Source organism: Octodon degus, unplaced genomic scaffold, assembly GCF_000260255.1.
Source record: "Octodon degus isolate 3935 unplaced genomic scaffold, OctDeg1.0 scaffold00006, whole genome shotgun sequence".
NCBI lineage: Eukaryota > Metazoa > Chordata > Mammalia > Rodentia > Octodontidae > Octodon > Octodon degus.
The window spans coordinates 19,878,057-19,899,290 of NW_004524582.1; the positions used below are offsets into that span (position 1 = coordinate 19,878,057).

Consider the following 21,234-nt stretch of genomic DNA (forward strand, 5'->3'; position numbering starts at 1 on the left):
GGCTGACTTGTTGATGTTAGCCATCCTTTCTGGGGCTGACTTGTTGATGTTAGCCATCCTTTCTGGGGCTGACTTGTTGATGTTAGCCATCCTTTTTGGGGTGAGATGCAGTCTCAGTGTTGTCTTAATTTGTGTTTCTCAAATGACCAATGATGTTAAACATTTTTCATATATTTACTTGCTGTCTGTATTTCTTCTTCTGAGAAGTGTATAATCATCTCAAATGCCCATTTTTTGATTGGGTCTTTGGATTTGCGGGTCTTTTTTTTTTTTTAATTCTATATGTTCTAGATAGAAGGCCTATTTTGGAGGGATAGTCGGCTATTATTTTTTCCCAGTTCGTGGGTTTTCTTTTTACTGTTGGAGATTTGTTTTGATACTTTTTTTTGGCAGAACCAAGGCTTGAACTCAGGCCCTTGCACTTGCCAGAGTGATTTGTTTGGAAGTGCAGAAATTTTTCTTTTCTTTTCTTTTTTAAACTTTATAAAAATATGAGATCCCAGTTGTTGATTCTTTAAAGTACTTCCCATGAAGTTTGGTTTTTGTTCATAAACTCTACCTACCCCTATGTCTTTAAAGATTTCTACCTACATTTTCCTTCAGAAGATTTAGTGCTTCTATTTTAATATTTAAATCTTTGATCCATTATGACTGTAGCTTTGTGTATAGTGAGAAAGTATGGGCCTAGGAAAGCCAGTTTTTCCAACACCATTAATTAAAGAGGCTATCTTTGTTCTAGTGAGCATGTTTGACACCTCTATCAAAGATACAGTGGCTAAATGTGTTTGTAGTTGTATCTTCATCTTCTGATCTGTTCCATTGATCCTCAGGCCTGTCTCTATGCCAGTACCATGCTGATTTCATCACAGCAGCTTTATAGTATAATTGCAGGCCAGGGATTGTGAATTTAACAGTTTAAAACTAACATTTATTATCACATTTTCTGTGAGGCACAACTCTACATATAAGCAGCTAGATGGTTTTGGTTCAGTTTCTCACAAGGAAGATCTCAATCCAGTGATTAGCTGAGTTTAAACTTCCAACCCCACTGGTTTGGCTGCTGTCAGTGAGGAAGCTTCCCTGCTTTTCTATGTTAGCCTGCCCGTCGTGCTCCTCACAGTTACATATTCCTCAAGTGGGTAAGGAGGAAGATGGAAGGACAGGAGAGTAAAGGGAGGAGAAGAGAATCACGAGAAAGCACTGAGGGACAGAATATGGATTCCTGAGCGTACTAGTATTCTTCAGTATCCATGTCGTGAATCTCAGTCACTTTATCTAGTTTCTAAAAGTAGCATATACTTCCACAGTGTAGTGTGGGTCACAGACCACTCAGCATAGATAACAGCAGGGAAGGGACAGCACACCCGTCTCATACCTGGAGCACAGCAATCATTAAAAGACCTTCTTGAAGCTGGCTGTCACACTAATTAAACATTGTAAATAATTCAGCATGGAAAAAGAGACAGTTGGCAGAAATAAGTAACTCTGTCTTTTGGGGGGCAGAGGCCCATTTCCATGTGGCAACATTTTTTCCTTCTTAGACAAGTAGCAGTTTCCATGGGCATTACTTCCTAAATACCCACTTGCACAAATATACAGGCAACAAAATATGTGGATACTATTAAGTTCCTTACATAAAATGGTAAGTATGTACTGATTATCACATGCTTCCTTCATGCTGCTTGTCCAGCCTTGTAAAATTTAAAAGTTTTTACATCATTTTATAACTTAATCTTTTTATAACCTGAATTTTGTGATCTATCGTTTTCATTTGCTTTTATTGTAGTTGTAATTTTACAAGTGATCTATGAGGCTTGCTAATCAGCAACTGAGCAGCATTGTAATTGTCTTTCTTCTCGTATGTGGACTTAAGTCCAAAATATAGCACAAAAGGGACCAGCTATAAGTAGGTAAATAACACAGAGCTTAACTTACCTTTATACTTGGTCTTGAACTGTAACTGTAGCCATAAAATGGTTAATAAGATTTAATCATGTCTGTTCTTTTTCTGGCAAAGTCAACCATTTTTAACTAATAAAATGATACGATTAGTCAGAAATGACAGGACAATTAACCAAAATACCTAAAAGTAGAGCCATGATTTCCTTTAAGCACATAATGCAAAGCAAGATTTAGTTGAAAAAAGATGGAAAAGAATATTCATACAAGCCTTTGAAGATCCTTGAGGGTAGTAACTAAACAATAGTGTATGATGTCTGATCAAAAATGTTTAATTTTTGAAATTTCACCTTGCCATTAATCCCCTCTAGATTATTCTCCCTTACCTCAAATCCACTTATCCCATAGTTCTTCACGCTTTCTGAGGCTTCTTTCTGAAGTCATCTTCTGAGAATGTCTTTAGGAGATGTGATCAAAAATACTGTGAGTGTTGTGCCAAGTGCCATTGCAGTGACTAGTCAGACTCATAGGCAGTACGATGTGTCCTCATCCACCATATGCTTCTGGCACCATGCTGCTTCTGGCTCTTGCTCAAGGTAAAGATAACCATGAAAGGTAAACATTTTGATTGATTTAAGACACTAAGGCAGCCTGGGCCGGGGAGATGGCTCAGTGGAATAAGTGCTTCCCTAGCAAGCGCAAGGGTCTGAGTTCAGTCCCCGGTTCCACCAAAAAAAAAAAAAAAAAAAGACATTAAGGCAGCCAGAGAGACACTCACAAAAAAAGATTTCTAGGACTGTTTCTTGAAGTTACAAGAACAATGTGACACATTTGTTCAAAATAAATAGTGTTTTGAGGGGGGTTAATGGCAACATATCTTTTATGATAAGTTTTTACATTTACAGGTCATATTTTTGTCATACTTCGTATATTGGAGTTTCTCTGTACAACATAGAAACAATGTTTCTCTTTAGTTAGAGTGTTTAATGATATTTATTCTGAGCTTCATAAAATCTCACAGTGACTTAAACAGGTTATGATTTTTTTATACCCTGTTATCAGTGTAGTTAATGTTTATCTGCCATTTCATAATTTAAATAAAATATAACTACTTAGTGTGCAGTTTTTGCTTCTCTTATTGTTTCCTCTATAACCTGTGATAGTAGCCAACATTTACTGAAGTGTTAATATCCCAAGTAAAAAATTCAGTGTTTTAAACTGTAGTCCTATATAATTCTTATCCATAAGCAAGCCTTACTAAAATTTTTCAAGCTATTTTTATGTTAATAAATGAAGAGACTAGAACATGAAGAAGATATGTATGTAAATTATCTAAGTTTGTAAAGGTGGCTAACATTCCAACCAGGTCTTTTAGCCCAGTGCTGGGGAAAAAAAAAAAAAAGGTGTTCTTCCCAACTGGGTTCTAAACAAAGAATAAAAGTAAAAGCTAAAAGATTACTTTTCTTATAATCCTATAGTCCCTTCTCTCTTTATGAAGAGCGAAACTTGTCTTGACAGTGGTTATATAATTTTTTAATGCAATAGCTACAGCGTATCTGCTTGTATTTATTTACACTTACACAGGGCCATCATAGACTTTCTGCTGGTTAGGTCACACTTTGCTACCAAGTGTAGAGGTAGTGGTGCTGGGGGTAGTTTTGTGTTTTTCTTCTTAAATGGTACATTTTCAGTTCTTGCTTTTAGAGTCATGGCTGTGTAACAATAGATGCTAGTTAGACTTCCCTTCAGATCATTTAAACAAGTACTGTAGTCACACTTATACTGAGACACAAAACTATGGAGAGTTAGCTCTTTAGCCTCTTACAGCCCTATATGAGGCAAGGCTGTTTGTTAGTGCTGATCTGCCTCAGTAGGTGTGTAGTTATTTAAGGTGCAGAGAACTAGCATCTCTAGAAGCAGACCTAATGCTGTGGAGAAGAAACGGAAGCCTGATCAAGTATATGTAGTTATCCTTCACAGTTTATCAATAACTCTACCTCCGAAGGCTAGAGTAAATGAAGGGATTAGAGCGAGGCAGAAACATGCATAAAAAGCCACAACACCCCAAGCAAAACTGTGTATCATAACTATATGCCACATTAATAAATGATCTGTCACCTCATACGTTATACAAGAAAATCATTCCGTTTTTCTTACCTATTCTACAAATTTGAGGTACAAATATATATAATGCCCAACTTTATTGTAGTTGTGGCTGATCAACATTTTGGGAGGATTAAGGATTAAGACTCTCAGTAATAATAATGCCATTTCCTAGGAAAATATTATGACATTCATGCTGAAATATTTATTAGTGGAATCTAATTGTATAGCTTACTTTCAATGGCTCTACAAATTAATAAATATACAAAGGGTCGGCTAGATAGCTCAGTGGACTAAAGCGCCTGCTTCAGCGGAGCACAGTGACTGGGGCTCAATCTTCAGTGTACCATGCTGGCCCTGCCCCCAGGGCCCCCTGAGTCGATGATTGAGGCTAGGTGTGGTGGTGTGCACCTGTAATCCCAGTGCTTGGGAGGCTGAAAACAGGAGAATCACTATGATTTCCATCTACGTAGTAAGACCCTATATACCCTGTAGACCCTATCCTAAATTCATTAAAAAAAAATTTAATTAATATACAAAGAATAAATGTGGCAGAATATTAATAATTCTTAAGTCTTCATGGAGATAATTTCATTGTGCTATAGAACTTTTATGCACAAAATTTTTCTGTTTAAAAAACAGAAAATGGGGGCCAGGAAGATGGCTCAGTGGAATAAGCGCTTCCCTGGAAAGCACAAAGGCCTGAGTTCAATCCCCGGTTCCACAAAAAAAAAAACAAACAGAAAATAAAAACGTTTGATGATACTCAAGATATATATGAAAAGTATATTTAACATGATTAAAGGTCTTAATTCTTAACTTGATACCAAGTTCTAACAGTTGAGATGTTTTTCTAGTCAGTATATATACTTAGTATATTGAGTTAAAAATTGTGTGGAGGGCTAAGGTTGTCACTCAGTGGTAAAGTGTTTGCCTGGCATGCACAAGGCCCTGGGTTCAATTCCCAGAACTGGAAAAAACAGAGCCTTGATTATATAGAATATCTTCACATGCTGAATGGTTTAATATTTAGTAGAATAACTTTGAATGAATATTAAAACTCTGAAAATAAGTTATTTTGTTTCTCTGAATTTATTTTTAATCTGTAGTTCATTTTGGTACTGAGACTGTTAGCGAGAAATGAGTAGATAAACTGGGCATAGTAGTACATGCCTGTAATCTCAACACCCAGCTGAGGCTGGAGAATCCATGTGAGTGTGAAGCCAGCCTGGGCTACAAAGTGAACTCAAGGCCAGCCAGCCTGAACATAGTGAGACCCTGGCTCAAAAAGACAAAATAATATAATAATAATAATAATAGTAATAATAATGACAACAACAATAATAATAGATAAGCCATGTTTTGGGGAGATATATAATCATGAAACTAAATGTATAAGGTTTCTGTTACCATGGCCCAGAAATCATTGGCACTTGAGGACTTACACTGATAAATCTTCTGGTATTAATTTGTAATTTAAAAAATTTTAGATAATGGTACTTTGCATTTTTCTTTTTTAATGATTATCATATTTATTTCTTCCCTAGATCTTCCTCAGAACTGTGATCCTAACATTCCCCTAGTTGCTCAGGAATTAATGAAAAAGATGATACGTCAGTTTGCAATTGAGTACATTTCAAAAAGTGGTAAAATTCAAGAGAATAGAAATGGTTCAATTGGACCAAGTCTCATATGTAAAAGTATTCAAATGAATCAAGCAGAAAACTCCCTTCAGGAAGAGCAGGACGGCCCCTTAGACCTCACTGTGAATCGAATGCAAGAACAAAGTACTCAGCAAGGTAAGATTTATGTGTGTATGTAATATATAATTTTATGTTTTAATATACTTAACTGTATATATGTTATGTTCACAAGAAAACTTAAAGTAATAATACTTTATTTTGCTTATGTAATATGGGCTAGAGAGAAAACAAGTTTAAAATTGTTACTGCATTTTAATTGTTTCTAAAGGAAAATTTGAGTTACTGTCATTTCCTTTCATTAAATATAAGCTACAAGTAAAAGGATGTTTATAGTAGAACTATTTTTTACAGTGACAGCTGAAAACATTAAGTCCTTGTTGTACAGTGTTTTGTACTTAGATAAAAAAAAAGATTTATCTTCTAGTTATTTGTGATATAGCTGGAAAAAGAACTTAGTACATGTGATACTTATTTATACAGAAGCATTTTTTTAAAAAAGCACGAATGTTAAAGTCTGAGTTGGATTAAAATGGTAAAGGCTTTGCTGCACTTAAATAATACAGTTTAATTAAAACAGAACTATGATAACAGAAGAAAAGCAAAAAGTTTTTGAAGGCAAGAAGAACCTCTTAAGTATAGGAGTTTTTATGTTCACAAAAATGAGTAGGTAGAGATGAAAGAACAAATAAATTAAGATTGTGTCAAGTCTTTGAAGTTGTAAAAAATTAGTATTGAATTTGTTCCTAAAACCAGGGTAATGGTACATGCCTATGCACTCCAGGAGGCTGAGGCAGGCAAATTGCAAGTTTCAGCCCACGTTGGACAATTTAAAGACTAAACAAGACACGGTCTCTAAATAGAAAATAAAAAGGGGTAGGAATGTACCTTCACACAAAGGCCCTAAATTCAATCCCCAGTACCACAAATAAAAAGAAGAAGAACTGATCCTAGAAGATGGGGTCAGTTCTATTAGTATACCAGTCAGGGTTTAAAGATGTCTTCCCAGTGTGTAAGACAAATAAAAATGTAGTTTCTGACACATGGACATAATTTGCTTATATTGCTTAATTTTAGATTACATGAGTTTATGTAGAAATGTCTAACAAGTATTAAGATAATAATTAAGTGGAAAGACAGAAATTTCAGAGATAACTCTTAAAAGATTTCAGGAAAGAAAATATCAGTGTGTAGAATTTTGGATAGTGGAAGGCAGAGGACTTTTAAAACTTTTATTTGCTATCCATGCTTTTACCCACTTATGTTTCCTCCTCTTTTAGGGAGATGGTATAGAGTTCTAAAGGGACTACATGTAGAAAATACATGTACCCAATTTCTGAGAAGAATGTAAAAATTATGTACTGGAAAGATGTACTGATGGAAATAAAAGACTAGAACATAGGCTTTGGTATGTGACAGACCTGTGTGAAAATCTCAGCTGTACTGCTTAAGCTCCTCTTATGTGTAACTACTTACCAGAGCTTTAATTTTCTTATTATTTGGGCATAATAATAATGAACTCATTAGACCAACATGAGAATTAAACATAAATTAACAAACTCATTAAAGATACTAAACCACCTAATCAGTCCATTCTCCACTTCCTGTTCTTAATAACACCATAGAAGAAAAGAAAGTCTTATAAATATAGTGATAGCAAGTTGTAAATATTTATGTAGTTATTACACTAACATAGGACTGAGCATTTTCTGAATGGTCCAATGAGTAGAATTTAGTAACTAAAAGTGAGAAATTTCAGATCAATGTGAAAAGGAATATTTCCAGGACTCAAACATTTCTTAAAAGTAAAAAGGGTGAAAAATTCCATGGTTACATTATTAGAGGTACTCCAAAGCATTAGCTAAGTGCTAAGGAGAGCTGACATTTTAAAGGAAATGTCATCCTAACTTAGATTCTGTGGTTCTGTGAAATTAAGTAGTATGCTGGATCCAAGCATATAGAGAAAACAAGCAACATAAAATACTTATAGTATTATAATTTCGGCAAAGTCTATAACTGTGAACATCCTGAGATTATAAAGAGTAATGATACTAATTAAAATCTTCAGCAGCCTTCTTGATAATTTTAGTATTTGTGGTGAATTGTCATGTATGATTTCAGTGTTCTTTAGGATAAAAATCATTTAGAATGGTATGATTTTTGGTATGGAGAACAAGAAATGGTGATAGATGAAGCCAGAGAAGTAGGTGGGGACCAGATTATGAGAAAGCCATAAAATGTTAAGGATTTTTACTTTCTGAGAGATGGTGGGGATGCAAGAAGCTATTTAAATAGAGACAAGATCTGATTTTATTTCATAAAACCTTTCTGCCATGTTATAGTTTCTCAGATTAGCTTTCAGAAAAAAGGTAAGCCACATACTTTTTGATGTATTTGTGTGTACCAATAATATATTATTGTTCTACAAATTAAAATTTTAAGCAAATAAAGATACTGTAAACAGGTTTTAAATGTCTTGCTAATAATGATGACCTCACTGGCATTGTTTTATTACACAATACCATACATAGTTGGAAATTTTTCACTAGCAGTGATACAATGTATAAATCTATATCTTAAGTACATTTCTTAAGAATTAAAGATTTTTGTGGCCCAATTTTACTTTTCCTACCTTATTGTTTATAGACATCTCAGTAGTAGTAGTAGTAGTAGTAGTAGTAGTAGTAGTAGTAGTAGTAGTACTTCTGCCTTTTTGTTGTTATTTGCTAGTTCTTAGCATTTCTCATGTTATTTTTTCTCTGTAATTTTTAAACAATGCTCATTTAAGCCAGTTTTCCATTTTGTGAGTTTCTTTATTCAGATTAGATAGTAATTTAGTCCAGTGAGTAATCTAATAGTCCATTGGGTACTGTAATAAGTAAATACTGGGGCTGGGAAAAGGGAAAGATTTACTTTTTACAAATCTAGGGGCTGACAAGCCCACCAATGTGGGGTCTTACTCTACAAGGTTATTCTTGTGGTGTCAGCTCAGGCTGCAGGGGAGGTAGAGGGAAGAATTCATCTCTGTGCCAGGGACCCACTCGTGGAAGGGCGCGTGACTTCATCGCCCCTTAGCTGGAAAAGGCAGTATGTTTTGAATACATACATTTGAGGTGACACATTCAACCATGAATAATGAGTACCCTTAAGTATACTTGTAAATCTCTAAAATCCAATTCCAAATAATTTTAATTTAATGCAGCTTTAAGCAACAGACAATTTCTATCTCATATAAACTATTTTAGAGAATTGAAAATACAGCAACGTAAGTATGATCTTGATACCAAAAATAGACAGTAATAGCAAAAGAAAATTATAATGTATAAATCTTAGTTCAGAATCCTAGGTAAATATCAGCAGGCTGAATATGTTGAAATATAAAGACATGATAATTATGAATAGAGGAACATAGATGATTAAGCTTTTGAAAAACTTTCATGATTTTCCAAATTATAGAATCTTTAATAGATACAGAAAAAAATAATTATATAAAAGCTAGCACATTTATTAAGATTTTTAAAAAACTTTTAACAAAGAATAGATGGGTACTTCTACTACCAAAACATCATAACTTGATTTAGTAAAGAATAAGACAAAAAATATACACAATCACCAGTTTTAAACATGTCCTGAGGCTCATGATTCCTCAATTAAACTTCAGCTTTTATTATATATATATTTGGTACAGGGTCTTACTACACAGCTCAAACTCTAGTGATCCTCCTGTTGTCAGCCTCCCCAGCACTGGGATTAATAATATGTGCTATCACACCCAGCCTCATTGGCTGGCTCAGTGCTCCCACAGAGGTGGGGCCGGCGTGGCCCATGGTGCCAGGAATCAAACCCTAGCCCCTGTCCTTGCCTAAGCAAGTGCTTAGTCTGCTGAAGTATGTTGCTGGCCCTACCATATTCAGCTTTTAAAAACAATAGCAGCATCAGGGAAAAAAGTCTTAAGAATTAAATGAATAAACTGTATAAAGGCTTATGGAGAAAACTGTGTGATTTTATTGAAGGACATAAAGGAAGATTTCCCAAATAAATGTTTATAACTTAAGTAAATGGAAGACTGACATGGCTATTTACCAAATGTGTTTGCAGTGTCATTGTTCATATTCTAATAGTTTCTTGTTAAATATGACTTGTTGAACTTAAACTTTATAAAGAAAACTTAAAGAACCCATAATAACCAAAGGACTGAAGGACTTACTTTAAAACCTGTCAAGACTTATGAAGTGTGATTACTACAATAGGGTGCTACTAGTGTCAGTTATAGATCATAGAACAGATTTTCAAACCCAGAATTTTCCCCAGACATCACTGGTATAAGAAGCCATTATAAAATCACAGAGAAGGATATACTTGCTATTCAGTAAACAATTGTGGAGCATTTGGTTACTTCCATCTCAGAGTGGAGGATCCATAGGTATGGAACCATATTATAAGAAAAGCAATTCTGGTTAAGGGACAATAGAGTTCCCAAATTCTCCTTTGTGTTGAAGGGTAATATAATTCCTCAAACTAAGGACAAAGGTCTTACACTGGTTGTGGAAATTTTTCAGCTATTATCATTTCAAATATACCTCTCCCTTATCTCTTATCAAAATTCATTGAATCAAATATTGGATCTTCTTATCCTGTCTTCCAATTCTTGTAAATTTCTGTATTTCTGAGCTCATTGTCGTATTGTAATACATGCTGCATAATTTGTTTCAAAATATTTTCCAATTCACTAATTTTCTCAAGCTATTTTAATCAGTGCTTAACCTCATTCTTGAACCCCTACTTCACTGATTTATTGTATTTTTTATTTCCAAATTTTTTAAGTGCACCTATCAGGCTGCCTATAATTTTATAACAGGATCAACAAGAAGGATATCAAGAATAAATGAGAAGTATTTGAGGTAAAGTGGTCAGGAAAGATCTGCTTAAGTGAATTTGAGCTGGAGCTGATCACTCCTTATTCAATGGGGGGAGGGGCAGAGCATTTTAGGTAAAAGACGCTTCAACTCAAAAGCAGAATATCAGATTCAGAAGACTGTACTGAATCCGGTCTGTTTGAGGAACGAATGAAGGTTGTGTTGGTCACTTAAAAATGAAGAAACTATTCATAGCTTTTAGTGTAAAGCCAGATTATAAAGTGTCAAGAAATATAATTGCTACACTGTATATTCGCACCATGCTCTGCTCTGACTGACTGAGCCAACGTGCCCACAGATAGGGATGTTTTTCTTTTTTGTTGAGAATAGCATTATAAAAAAGTGCACTTTAAATTTAAAAGGCTCATAGTATTTCCATGTAAAATGTCACTTGACTAACTTAATTAGGCATATGAAGGAAAGTGTATACTAGAGACCTTTGTAGCCATTGCCATTTCTCCTCAAATTTTGTTATTGATTAATATAAAATTAATATAAATTAATATAATGTTAACTATGTAAGTTTTTGCTTTTTCTTTTGTAATTCTCTCCTCCAAGGAGATGAGTTTCATATTTACCTTAGCATAACCTTGAAGATAACAGTGTGCCAAATGGTGTTCTCATTCTAGGGCTGAATAGAGTAAAGCTGCTGTTCTGTCATTTCACTTTTTTTTTATTAATTTTGACTGATACATACAAGTATAGTACATATTAATGGGATATTGTGTGATGTTTTAATACATGTATACATTGTACAGTATTTAAATCAGGTTAAACAAATCTATCTTAAATAGTAATCATTTATTTGTGGTGAAAAATACTCAAAATCCTTTCTTCTAGCTTTCTGAGATACGCTGTACATAGTAACTGTTGTCATTCTCCTGTTGAATAACACTCCAGAGTGTATCATTTCTAACTATTAAGGCTATTGTATATAAAGAACTCTTCCATTTAGTTTTCTATCAAAATTTAAATTCCTTTTCATGACTTATCAGACGCTGCAAAGACCTTGTCCTTGCCTATCTCTTTGAACCTCCTCCTTTCCCTTTCTTCCTGTCTTAGTTGGTGCATGTCACACTATTTCTGATTCTTGCCAAGTGCATTGTACTTCAAGACCTTCGTTTTTGCTTCCCTTTACCTGGGTTATACTGCTGTTACATCCTCAAATTTTGTTATTGATTAATATAAAATTAATATAATATAATGTTAACTATGTAAGTTTTTGCTTTTTCTTTTGTAATTCTCTCCTCCAAGGAGATGAGTTTCATATTTACCTTAGCATAACCTTGAAGGTAACAGTGTGCCAAATGGTGTTCTCATGCTAGGGCTGAATAGAGTAAAGCTGCTGTTCAAAGAGATAGGCAAGGACAATGTATACATGTTTTTTGCTCCCTTTCTTCATTTCTGTCTTAGTTAGACTTTCATTTTAACAGTAAAAGAAGAATAGTCCAGTAATAAAAATTAAAACCTGGTGTATAATACAAAAGAAAGCAGCATTAGAAAAATCAACAACCATTGACACTTTGAGAAAAGCATTTATAATGTATGTTGCAAAATGAAGGTTAATCTGTCAGTTTCAAAAAATCAAAAAGTAAAAGATCAACAGCCTGATGGAACAATATGCATAATTATAGTGTCATTTCATTTGGGAAGAAAACTTAAAAGCCTTTAACATAGGTAAACAGGCTGAACTGCACACTTACGTAGTTCATACCTTTCAAACTGATAAACATTCAAATTTAATAAACTACTATCTTGAGAATGTTACGAAGCAGGCATTCTCATGCAGTAATAGTGAGAACACAAACTGATACTGTCTTTATGCAGGATAATTAAACATTAAAATTATATATGTACTCAAGGAACCAAGCCAACAATTATATCTGTACACAAGAGTGCAGTGGAATTACCCAGAAATGACATATCTATGTTATTTCAGCATATTAAATTCAGAAACCAATAGAGTTACTGTTCCAAGTAAGTTAGATGTTTTAGTTTGATTTCTGATGGTAAGATTCATAAATAAAATTCACATAAAACATTTTTGAGCTCTGCTGTAATTTTTAAAAATGAAAAAAGATAATGAAATCTGAAAATCTCAAACTGGTACTTATTTAGGAGCTGAATTGAATTTTAACAGAATTACGAGAATGAAGAAAAGTAAATGACATTACAGAAAACAATAATCCATAATGTAAGGCACAGCAGTAGGACTCAAGATCTTTAAAAAAATCAGTGTCTTTGTGTTTAAAACTGGGAGAAAGGCTACTGTAAATTAATCAAAAATAGCATTTTGATATTAGTTGAACATACCAACTGTAAATATGTTTTGAATTGTGCCTTGTGGTATAGGCCTCTGACTCCAACAGTCTGAGCAGCTTAGCCAGGAGGACCAAGAATTTGAGCCTATTTCACTGAGAACAAATTGGTCAAGCACTAGCCATGACTCATCCACATTGCTGATACTAACAAAAGATCTACAAACTGCGCTACAGGGTTTCAGGGTAAATCCTGAGGGGATTTGACTGACCTTGTCAGATACAAAAGTTACATTTCTTGTTATATAGGTCTTGCTTTATCTTGGTCTTAAACATCCAGCAGAAAAGTATAAAAACAAGGTATAAAAAGTAAAGCCATGTTAATATGCTGCGCTGTAAAAAGCTGAAGTCAGCAACTTCTGACATTGCCAGTCCTATGGATAACCCACTACTATTATGGACTATGGAACTTTATTGTATTATTTTGCTGAATTCACGCCCCTACAATATTTAAATGGCAATGGGATACCCATCTCTGACAAAACTAAACAAATAAAAAGGGGATACAAATGAAGGACCGAAGGACCATTTTGTATCTATATATATACAAAAAAGGATAAATATACAGCTACTTTCTCTTAATTCAATGAGAAGAAGGATTTGTACTAATAGTGTTTGCATCTCGTACTATGAATAATCACTACAAAAACAACAATATGCAATGTATTAATTAGTGAAATTGTCCTACTAATTTGTTTTGAAACTGTCTCATTGCTATTTGTTTCTCAATAAAATTAATAAAAAAATAAAGCACAGTTATCAAAATGCACTATTTGAAAAGCAGTATAGAACCTACTTTGTTACTAACTTGGCTATAAATAAAACAAATAAAAAAGAAAAAGAATTTGAGCCTAGTGGGCCAGTGTAGACATTTAATGAGATCCTGTCAGAGAGAGAGAGAGAGAGAGAGAGAGAGAGAGAGAGAGAGAGAGAGAGAAATGGCTGGAGATAGAGCTCAATGCAAAGGCTCTGTGTTAAATTCCTAGTACTGCAAAAATAAGACATTTTAAATTCAGTAGAAGATAAGGCCGGCCAAATATATTTGCTCAGCAGATTAAAGCGCCAGATGCAGGGACAAGGGGGGCGCAGGGGGGTTTGCTCCCCTGGCCTGCCATGCCGGCCCCGCCCCCAGGGCGTGCTGAGACAGCAATGGAGGCTGGCGTGGTGTGTGCCTGTAATCCCAGCTCTTGGAAGGCTGTGAACAGGCTGATCACTACAAGTCCAATCTAGTACCGAGACCCTGAATACCCTGTAGACCCTTCCTTAAAATACAAAATATAATAATAATAAAAAATAGATTCACTAGAAGAAATTTCAATATAAATACAACCGGCTTGTAGGCTATGGCAGAATTGTTGTAGAAAAACTAGGAAATAAGAAAATTAAGAAAATAAGTTATAATTCTTTGTCCCCCCAAATATATCTGCAGCTTCTTTTCAATCCTTGACGATTATTTTTTGGATATCAACATGTGAGCGCATACATTCCATCCTCCCCAGTGCCTGCCCAGGCAGGTCTACATTAGATCATCATGGATAACTTCTTTTTTTCAGATTGTTTTTATTTTTTTTTAATTTTTTATTTATTTGTGTGTGTGTGTGTGTGTGTGTGTGTGTGTGTGGCCAGCTCAGCCCACCAGGGGGCGGGGCTGGCTGGCATGTGGTGCTGGGGGATTGAACCGTGGTCCGTGTGCTTTGCTAAGCTTGTTCTAAGTAGGTGCTTTAGACCACTGAGCCATCTCACCAGCCCTTTTTTTCAGATTGTTTTTAAACATCGATTGTTAATATGTATTTTTCTACAAAATCATTTTAATGCTTAAATTGTTATACTTAGCTGAATAGTATTTTATTTTGTGAAAGGATTACATTGTATTTAATTTTAGAAATTGTAAACCATTTTATGAACATAAAGATGACCAATGTATAATCTAAATTTTTCCTCCAACGTATTATTTGAATAAATATGTATCTCTTTTAAAGTAAATAAAACCACTTGAATTTAGAGAATGAAGTAATATGATATAAGAGACTTGATTTAGTTCAGTATTGGAAAGAAAAGGTGACAAAAAACATAGTACTGTAATGGTATTCTTAAATGGCATTTGATGAAAATACTGAAACTGTATTAATTTTGCCAGTATTGTTTTCCCAAGTTTTTAAGTCTTAAATTCTCAGTAAGCATTTACTCTGGTTTGTATTGTTGCTTATCATCAATAAATAATGAAAAAATGAATTTCATGAGATGTCAACTATATATATGCCCAAAGTAAAGTATATTAGAAAGAAAATAACTTTCCCTTTAAGAGTAAAACATGCTTGGGAAAGGAGACATGTGAGAAGGGAAAGCCAGTTTTCAGGTTTCTTTGGTATTTGACTCCTAAATTGTATTGATTATTTTTCTCCTGTGATTGAAACTCTGTAGTTAAACCTACTAACAATAAAAAGCTAAAATTTGAATGGGGATAAAACTAAGGAAATGCTTGTATAATTTGGTAGGTTTTTTTCTTATAAGAAACTTGTGGAAAACATAAAATATACATATGCACATACATGCAAGTATGCTTGCACAAATACATTTTCATATTTTAATTTCTTAACATTTTACCAACCAAATATTATTCTCATCTTGTATATTTCCACATTTTATTTGATTTTTCATTTATTTATTTATTTTTTACTTGCACTTTGCCAGGCAGGCACTTAGGCCACTGAGCTATACCCTCGCCTTTTTTTTTTTTTAATGATTTACATTTCTTTTGGCTTTTATTGTACATTTAAAGAACATTAGCATTTTCATGTTGTTTTGTTTTATTATTTTAATTAGTACGTGAAGTCTAATAGAGTGAAAATACTATAATTTAACATTTCAGTATGCAGGGTTTTTGGAAAATTTAATTATTTGTGATAGTGAAATGTACTATATCTTCGAACATGAAATTACTTTCATGTTAAATATTAACATAAACGGGCCGTGGAGATAGCTTAGTGGTCTAAGCGCCTGCCTAGGCAAGCACAAAGACCCAGATTTGACCCCCTGTACCATGCTGTGCCAGCCCCGCCCCCGGCCCCCAAGCAGGCCACTAAGAATGAAGCATGGTGGCATATGCCTGTAATCCCAGCATGGGGAGGCGGAAACAGAAGAATCACTACAAATCAGAGCTACATAGTGAGGCCCTGTACCAAATACATAAAATTTTAAAAACTAATAATAAAGAAATAAGTATAACATGGATACCTAGAACAGTGTAAACATTTTAGAATTTTTAGCATATTGCTAGATTGCTTCTAAACGTGTTGAATTTCTTCTAGTAGTACTTGATAGCCCAAATTTATTACATCCTTACAAACATTATACTTTGTCTTTTAAAAATATATAGATCAGAATTTACTTAATACAGAGTCTAGATTATGAATGCCATTTTCAATTCTTACAGCTTTGCTTTTGTGTAATTTAACTCCTTCCATTTTAGTTTGTCATTAAAATTTATAAGTTAAATGAGTTAAAACAAGTAATGCTTTGCACACTTGACCCTATAAAAATATTAATGTTATATAATTATATTTCATGTAAGTTACTAATTTCTGACAGTCAATTGAACATGTGATTAATAATTGAAGCCATGGGGCTCTCTTAACAAATACAGTAATAAGGATCTACAAAAAGCCAAAGGCTGGGCCCGGGAGATGGCTCAGTAAAATAAGCGCTTCCCTGGCAAGCACAAGGGCCTGAGTTTAATTCCCGGTTTAAAAAAAAAAAAAAAAAATCCAAAGGCTGAATAAAACAATATATTGAGGTAAGACTGGAAAAAAGAAGATACATTTCAGAAAAATATGTAAGTATTCAGAGACACAAGATGGAAAGAGCAATAAGGTATTTCATACTATTAAGATTATTTTATATGAAGCAGTATAAGATGTTCAGCAGTGATTGTGATAAAAGTTTTGTTGCCAGTGATTATTTTAGCATGTGGAACTTAAATTATTTTCTCTTTTACTAGCTACATAAAATATATGTGGCATTTTTTTAATGAATATTCACTTGCCGTTCTGTACTTATATAAATCTTTCAATATTTATGTTTGATGTTGATGATGGATAATAGAGCTTCACCTATCTTTTAACTGATACTCATAGTTACCTGTACACCAAACTTCATGATTTGCCTTGTATAGCAACTAGAAATCAGTAGTATTAAAATTAATAAAAATTAATAGTCCTCACATTTCTTTAGAAAAATATTTATTAAAACCTAAAAAATATGGAAATTGATTATTAAAATTTATTCTTAGTCTTATTTACTAAAAGAGGTTTTTGTATAAAGCTAACCACCTTTTTCAGATAGATGCCAACCTTTGGACTTTTTTTAATTTCAAGACTTTATTAGTACGATCTGCTGTGTGATAAGTATGCTATTACTGAATTGAGCAAGGCACTGATGAATCAATAAAGTGTTTGCTACTCTCAGTCCCTTGCTTAGGAAAATGAATATTATGAGTAATATCCAAGTAATTATACTTACTTAAATATAAATCGTAAGGGACTCTAAATATAGTTACTAACTCCCTATATAGCACTATTTGACTTACTAGATAAATGATAAGACTAAATGTAAAATAGAAGAGCATAAAGGAAAGAAAACAAAGGAAGAATTAAAACCCTCCTCTGTGGAGATGAGGCTGAAGGATGTGTAGAATAAGCTGGGCCAATGGAGACGAGAGCATAACTTTGAGAATGCACAAAAGGTTCAGTAAAAATGAAGAAGAATGATGTCCTTGAAGGAGTGCAAACAATCCTGTATTATGAGGATTGTGATTGTCATTTTCAATGGGTTCTTTATCAAAATTTACATAGAAATACAGAAGAGTTAGTTTGTAAATGAAATAATTGAAATCTTAATTTAAAAACAACAAACTTCATACTTAAGAAATTGTTCAATTTGATCATGGCTTTAATTCTTCAAATGTTAATTAACTTTTAAAGTTATCTCTGATAATGTTACATATAAAATTACCTGGCCTTATTGAAAGATTTATAGTGGCCTATCTTTAATTCTAAATATTTTACAATAATATTTGTTCAGAAATAATAAAATTGTAGTCTTTTTTAAAAATATATTTGGTATAAGATCTCAATATGCAGTTTAAACTCTTAGTGATCCTCCTGTTTTCAGTCTCCCCAGTGCTGGGATTACAGGTGTGCGCCACCATGCCTGGACTCAGTCACGAGCCCAGGGGCAGGGCCAGTGAGGCATTTGGTACCAGGAATCGAACCCCAGTTCCTGCTCTTGCCTAAGCAGGTGCTTAATCTGCTGAGCTAGCTTGCCGGCCCTAAAATTGTAATCTTAAATGTTCTGTCTGCAATCGGTAAAATGAAAATAATATGTTAAATTTTCAAACAGAGAAAAGTATATCATAATAATTATGTATGTACTAGTCACCTGGAATTAATAAAAGCATCATTCAATCATACTTTCCTCTGATTCCCCCCCCCCCCCCTCAGAACCGGGGATTGAACTCAGGCCTGTGCGCTTGCCAGGGAAGCGCTTATTCCACTGAGCCATCTCCCCGGCCCCTTTCCTCTGATTTGTATTCTTTTAAGGAACTGAAGACCTCTATTTCTTTTATCCTTTCACTTTCCTTAGAAGCAGCCATTGATATTTCATATGTATGTATCTAATAGCAAAGTAGTTTGTGTATGTGAGTATGCACACATGCACATGAAAAATGTATGTAGATAGCATGTTAAATGCACTCTTTAATCCTGAAATTTGGACATATCTACTAAAGTTCAGCATCTAGCACTTCTGCTTCCAGATGTATATAGTAGAGATTCTTATAAGATGAGCACAAGAAAGCATTTAGAGGGGCATGCATTTGAACATTGTAGTAGTAAAAAACTAAAACAATGAGAAGATAAGGGGCAATGCAGATTGTAGTATGGTAAGAATGAAATAATTATATCCCTTTTTCTACATGGCTTATATCACTAACCCTATAAAAGTATAAGAGGCGCTTAATTTCTTCTGAGTAAAGTATCAGTAGTTTGTAAATAAATACACATAAAGTAACCTCATTATACTGGGATTACTCCATTGTAAAGGACTGGTGTGGATAGGTAAGAAACGATTCAGCTAGATTGTAAATCACCAGCAAGATGAAGAATATACTTTTCCCCCCTTCCGCATCTTCCCTTTTCTCCAGCCTTCTTCTTAAGCTGTTTCTCCCCTTTTCATTTTGTTTGCTTTTCCAATTCACTCAACTCTACGGGTCACTCTTTTTGATATTTTCAGTTCTTGAACTACAAGTTCTTGAACTACAAGGCTTGTAATTTTACAAAGAAAAAAATCATGATGATATCAACCAAATGCTTTAGTATAAATGGTAATACTACTAAAAGTGTTATTTTCCACAGGTTAACTAAAATTTACCTAAAAACCTTTCATGCATATTACTTACTTGTATATCTTATGTTTACTATGTAAATATTTTCTGTGTAAATATTTACCTTGATTGAAGAGTGTTAATATGGTGAATTTTTTGTACATTTTGTGTTTTCACTAGATGTAAATTATCATGTATGAATGTAGTTGTCAAATCCTTTTAGAACAAAAACTGTTAACACAGTTAAAGAGAAGAGACTATGGGGCAAAAATAAAGCACTGCTTACCAGGCTTATGATTTAGACTTCCTAAAGCAAAAGTATCAGAAACATAGGTGTGATCTGGGTAGGTGTCTCAAGGACTGAAGTTGTCTTATATCTTATCTAGCTCATCCTGGGCTGGCTACATGTGGAAATGCTTCAGAATAGATAGGAAATTTTTATTGCCTTATTAAGGGACCTATAGCCTACTTTATACAGTTTGTGTAAAGGAAAAAAAAGTGTTCCCTGTACCTCTTTACATTATTTAATTGAGTTTTAGTTGTATACATCAAAAATATAGAAGAATTTAGTTATGGGTTAATTTCATTGATTGTGAAATTGTGACCAAGAATTACAAACATAGACATATTTTATATGTTATAAGTTGCACATAAAACAGGAACAAAATGAAAACTACTACATACTAGTGACTATAGTTAGACAATAATTATTTCTTGAAGTAAATAATAAAACTACTGAAGGACAGGAAATTGATAGTAAAATATGGAGAAGACATTTCGTCTTTTAGTAAGCTCTAGTGGTCTAACAGTGTTTAATGAAATACAAACAAGTATGTTAAGATCCTTGACCTCTCTCTGCCTGTCGGCCCCACCCCCAGGGCATGCTGAGACAGCGATTGAGACTGGATGTGGGGCATGTGCCTATAATCCCAGCTCTCCACAGGCTGTAAACAGGCAGTGGATCACTAAGAGTCTGATCTAGTATTGAGATATATATATATATATATATCCATCCATGATAGTATCATAGGTAGTCCAGGGTTGTGTTGGGGGACATCTAAAGTCTTTAAGTATGTTCAGCAAGTCAAATAGTTGAAAAGAATATTCCAGACCAGTACAGGTGAATCTATGGCATGTGTGCCCCAACAGGCCGTTTGTTATCACTGAAAGCTCCCAAAAGGTCTGGCATCACTGCTGTAGGCAGAGAAAATGATGTAATGCACTTGAGCGAAATGACAACACATAGCAAGTCTAAGGTTTGAGATGAGTTGATGACTATAAGCATGAAGGTAGGCTGGATGAATAAACCAAAGCATGATACTTTAACAATTTTTAAAGATAGTGCATCCCAGATTTCTTCACTTCTTCAGTCTCTCCCCTTTTAACTTTATAATCTAGGCACTCTAATCACTATCCACACTGGATTTCTTCCAGTTCTTCAAAATTTATTGTGGGCCAGGTACTATCTTAAGCACAGGGAAGATAAATCAGTGAATAAAATAGACATTTTTGTTTGCCTTCACATAGCTTACATTCTACACCTACCACTGGTGACCACGTAAGCAGCTGTATACAGCCTGTTAAATAATGCAGCAAATGTTGCTGGTAGAGAAACATCAGCTAAGTCCAAGTGTATCCTGAATGATGGCATAATAAGGTTTGGTGAGAGAGTTAAAAGCATGTCAGAAGGAATAGAAGTGAAGAACTTCTAGACAGGAAACCAAGTAAAAGTGTGAAACACCAGTGATGAAAAGAAACAGCACTTTTTCAACAGGTTTCCCTGCTTCGTCTTTAGCCCACTGCAGTCCATTCTTGCCATGGCAGACTGATCTTTTAAAAACAAAAATATATCAATCTTTTGCTCAGAATCCTTCAGTGACTTCCTGTCTCCCTCAAAATAAAATTCAAAAGTTCTAACC

The 21,234-nt window shown here is 34.1% G+C and overlaps 1 protein-coding gene across 7 annotated transcripts in view; it reads left to right on the plus strand.

Moving 5' to 3' along the window:
- The window catches only part of Lcorl (ligand dependent nuclear receptor corepressor like), a 198,884-nt gene that overhangs the window by 137,180 nt on the left and 40,470 nt on the right, over positions 1-21,234 (plus strand). For all 7 annotated transcript variants that reach the window (XM_023699359.1, XM_023699363.1, XM_023699353.1 and 4 more), the window contains exon 5: positions 5,550-5,801. In XM_023699359.1, coding sequence (XP_023555127.1) covers positions 5,550-5,801 — 252 coding nt within the window. The remainder of the gene's footprint in view (positions 1-5,549; positions 5,802-21,234) is intronic.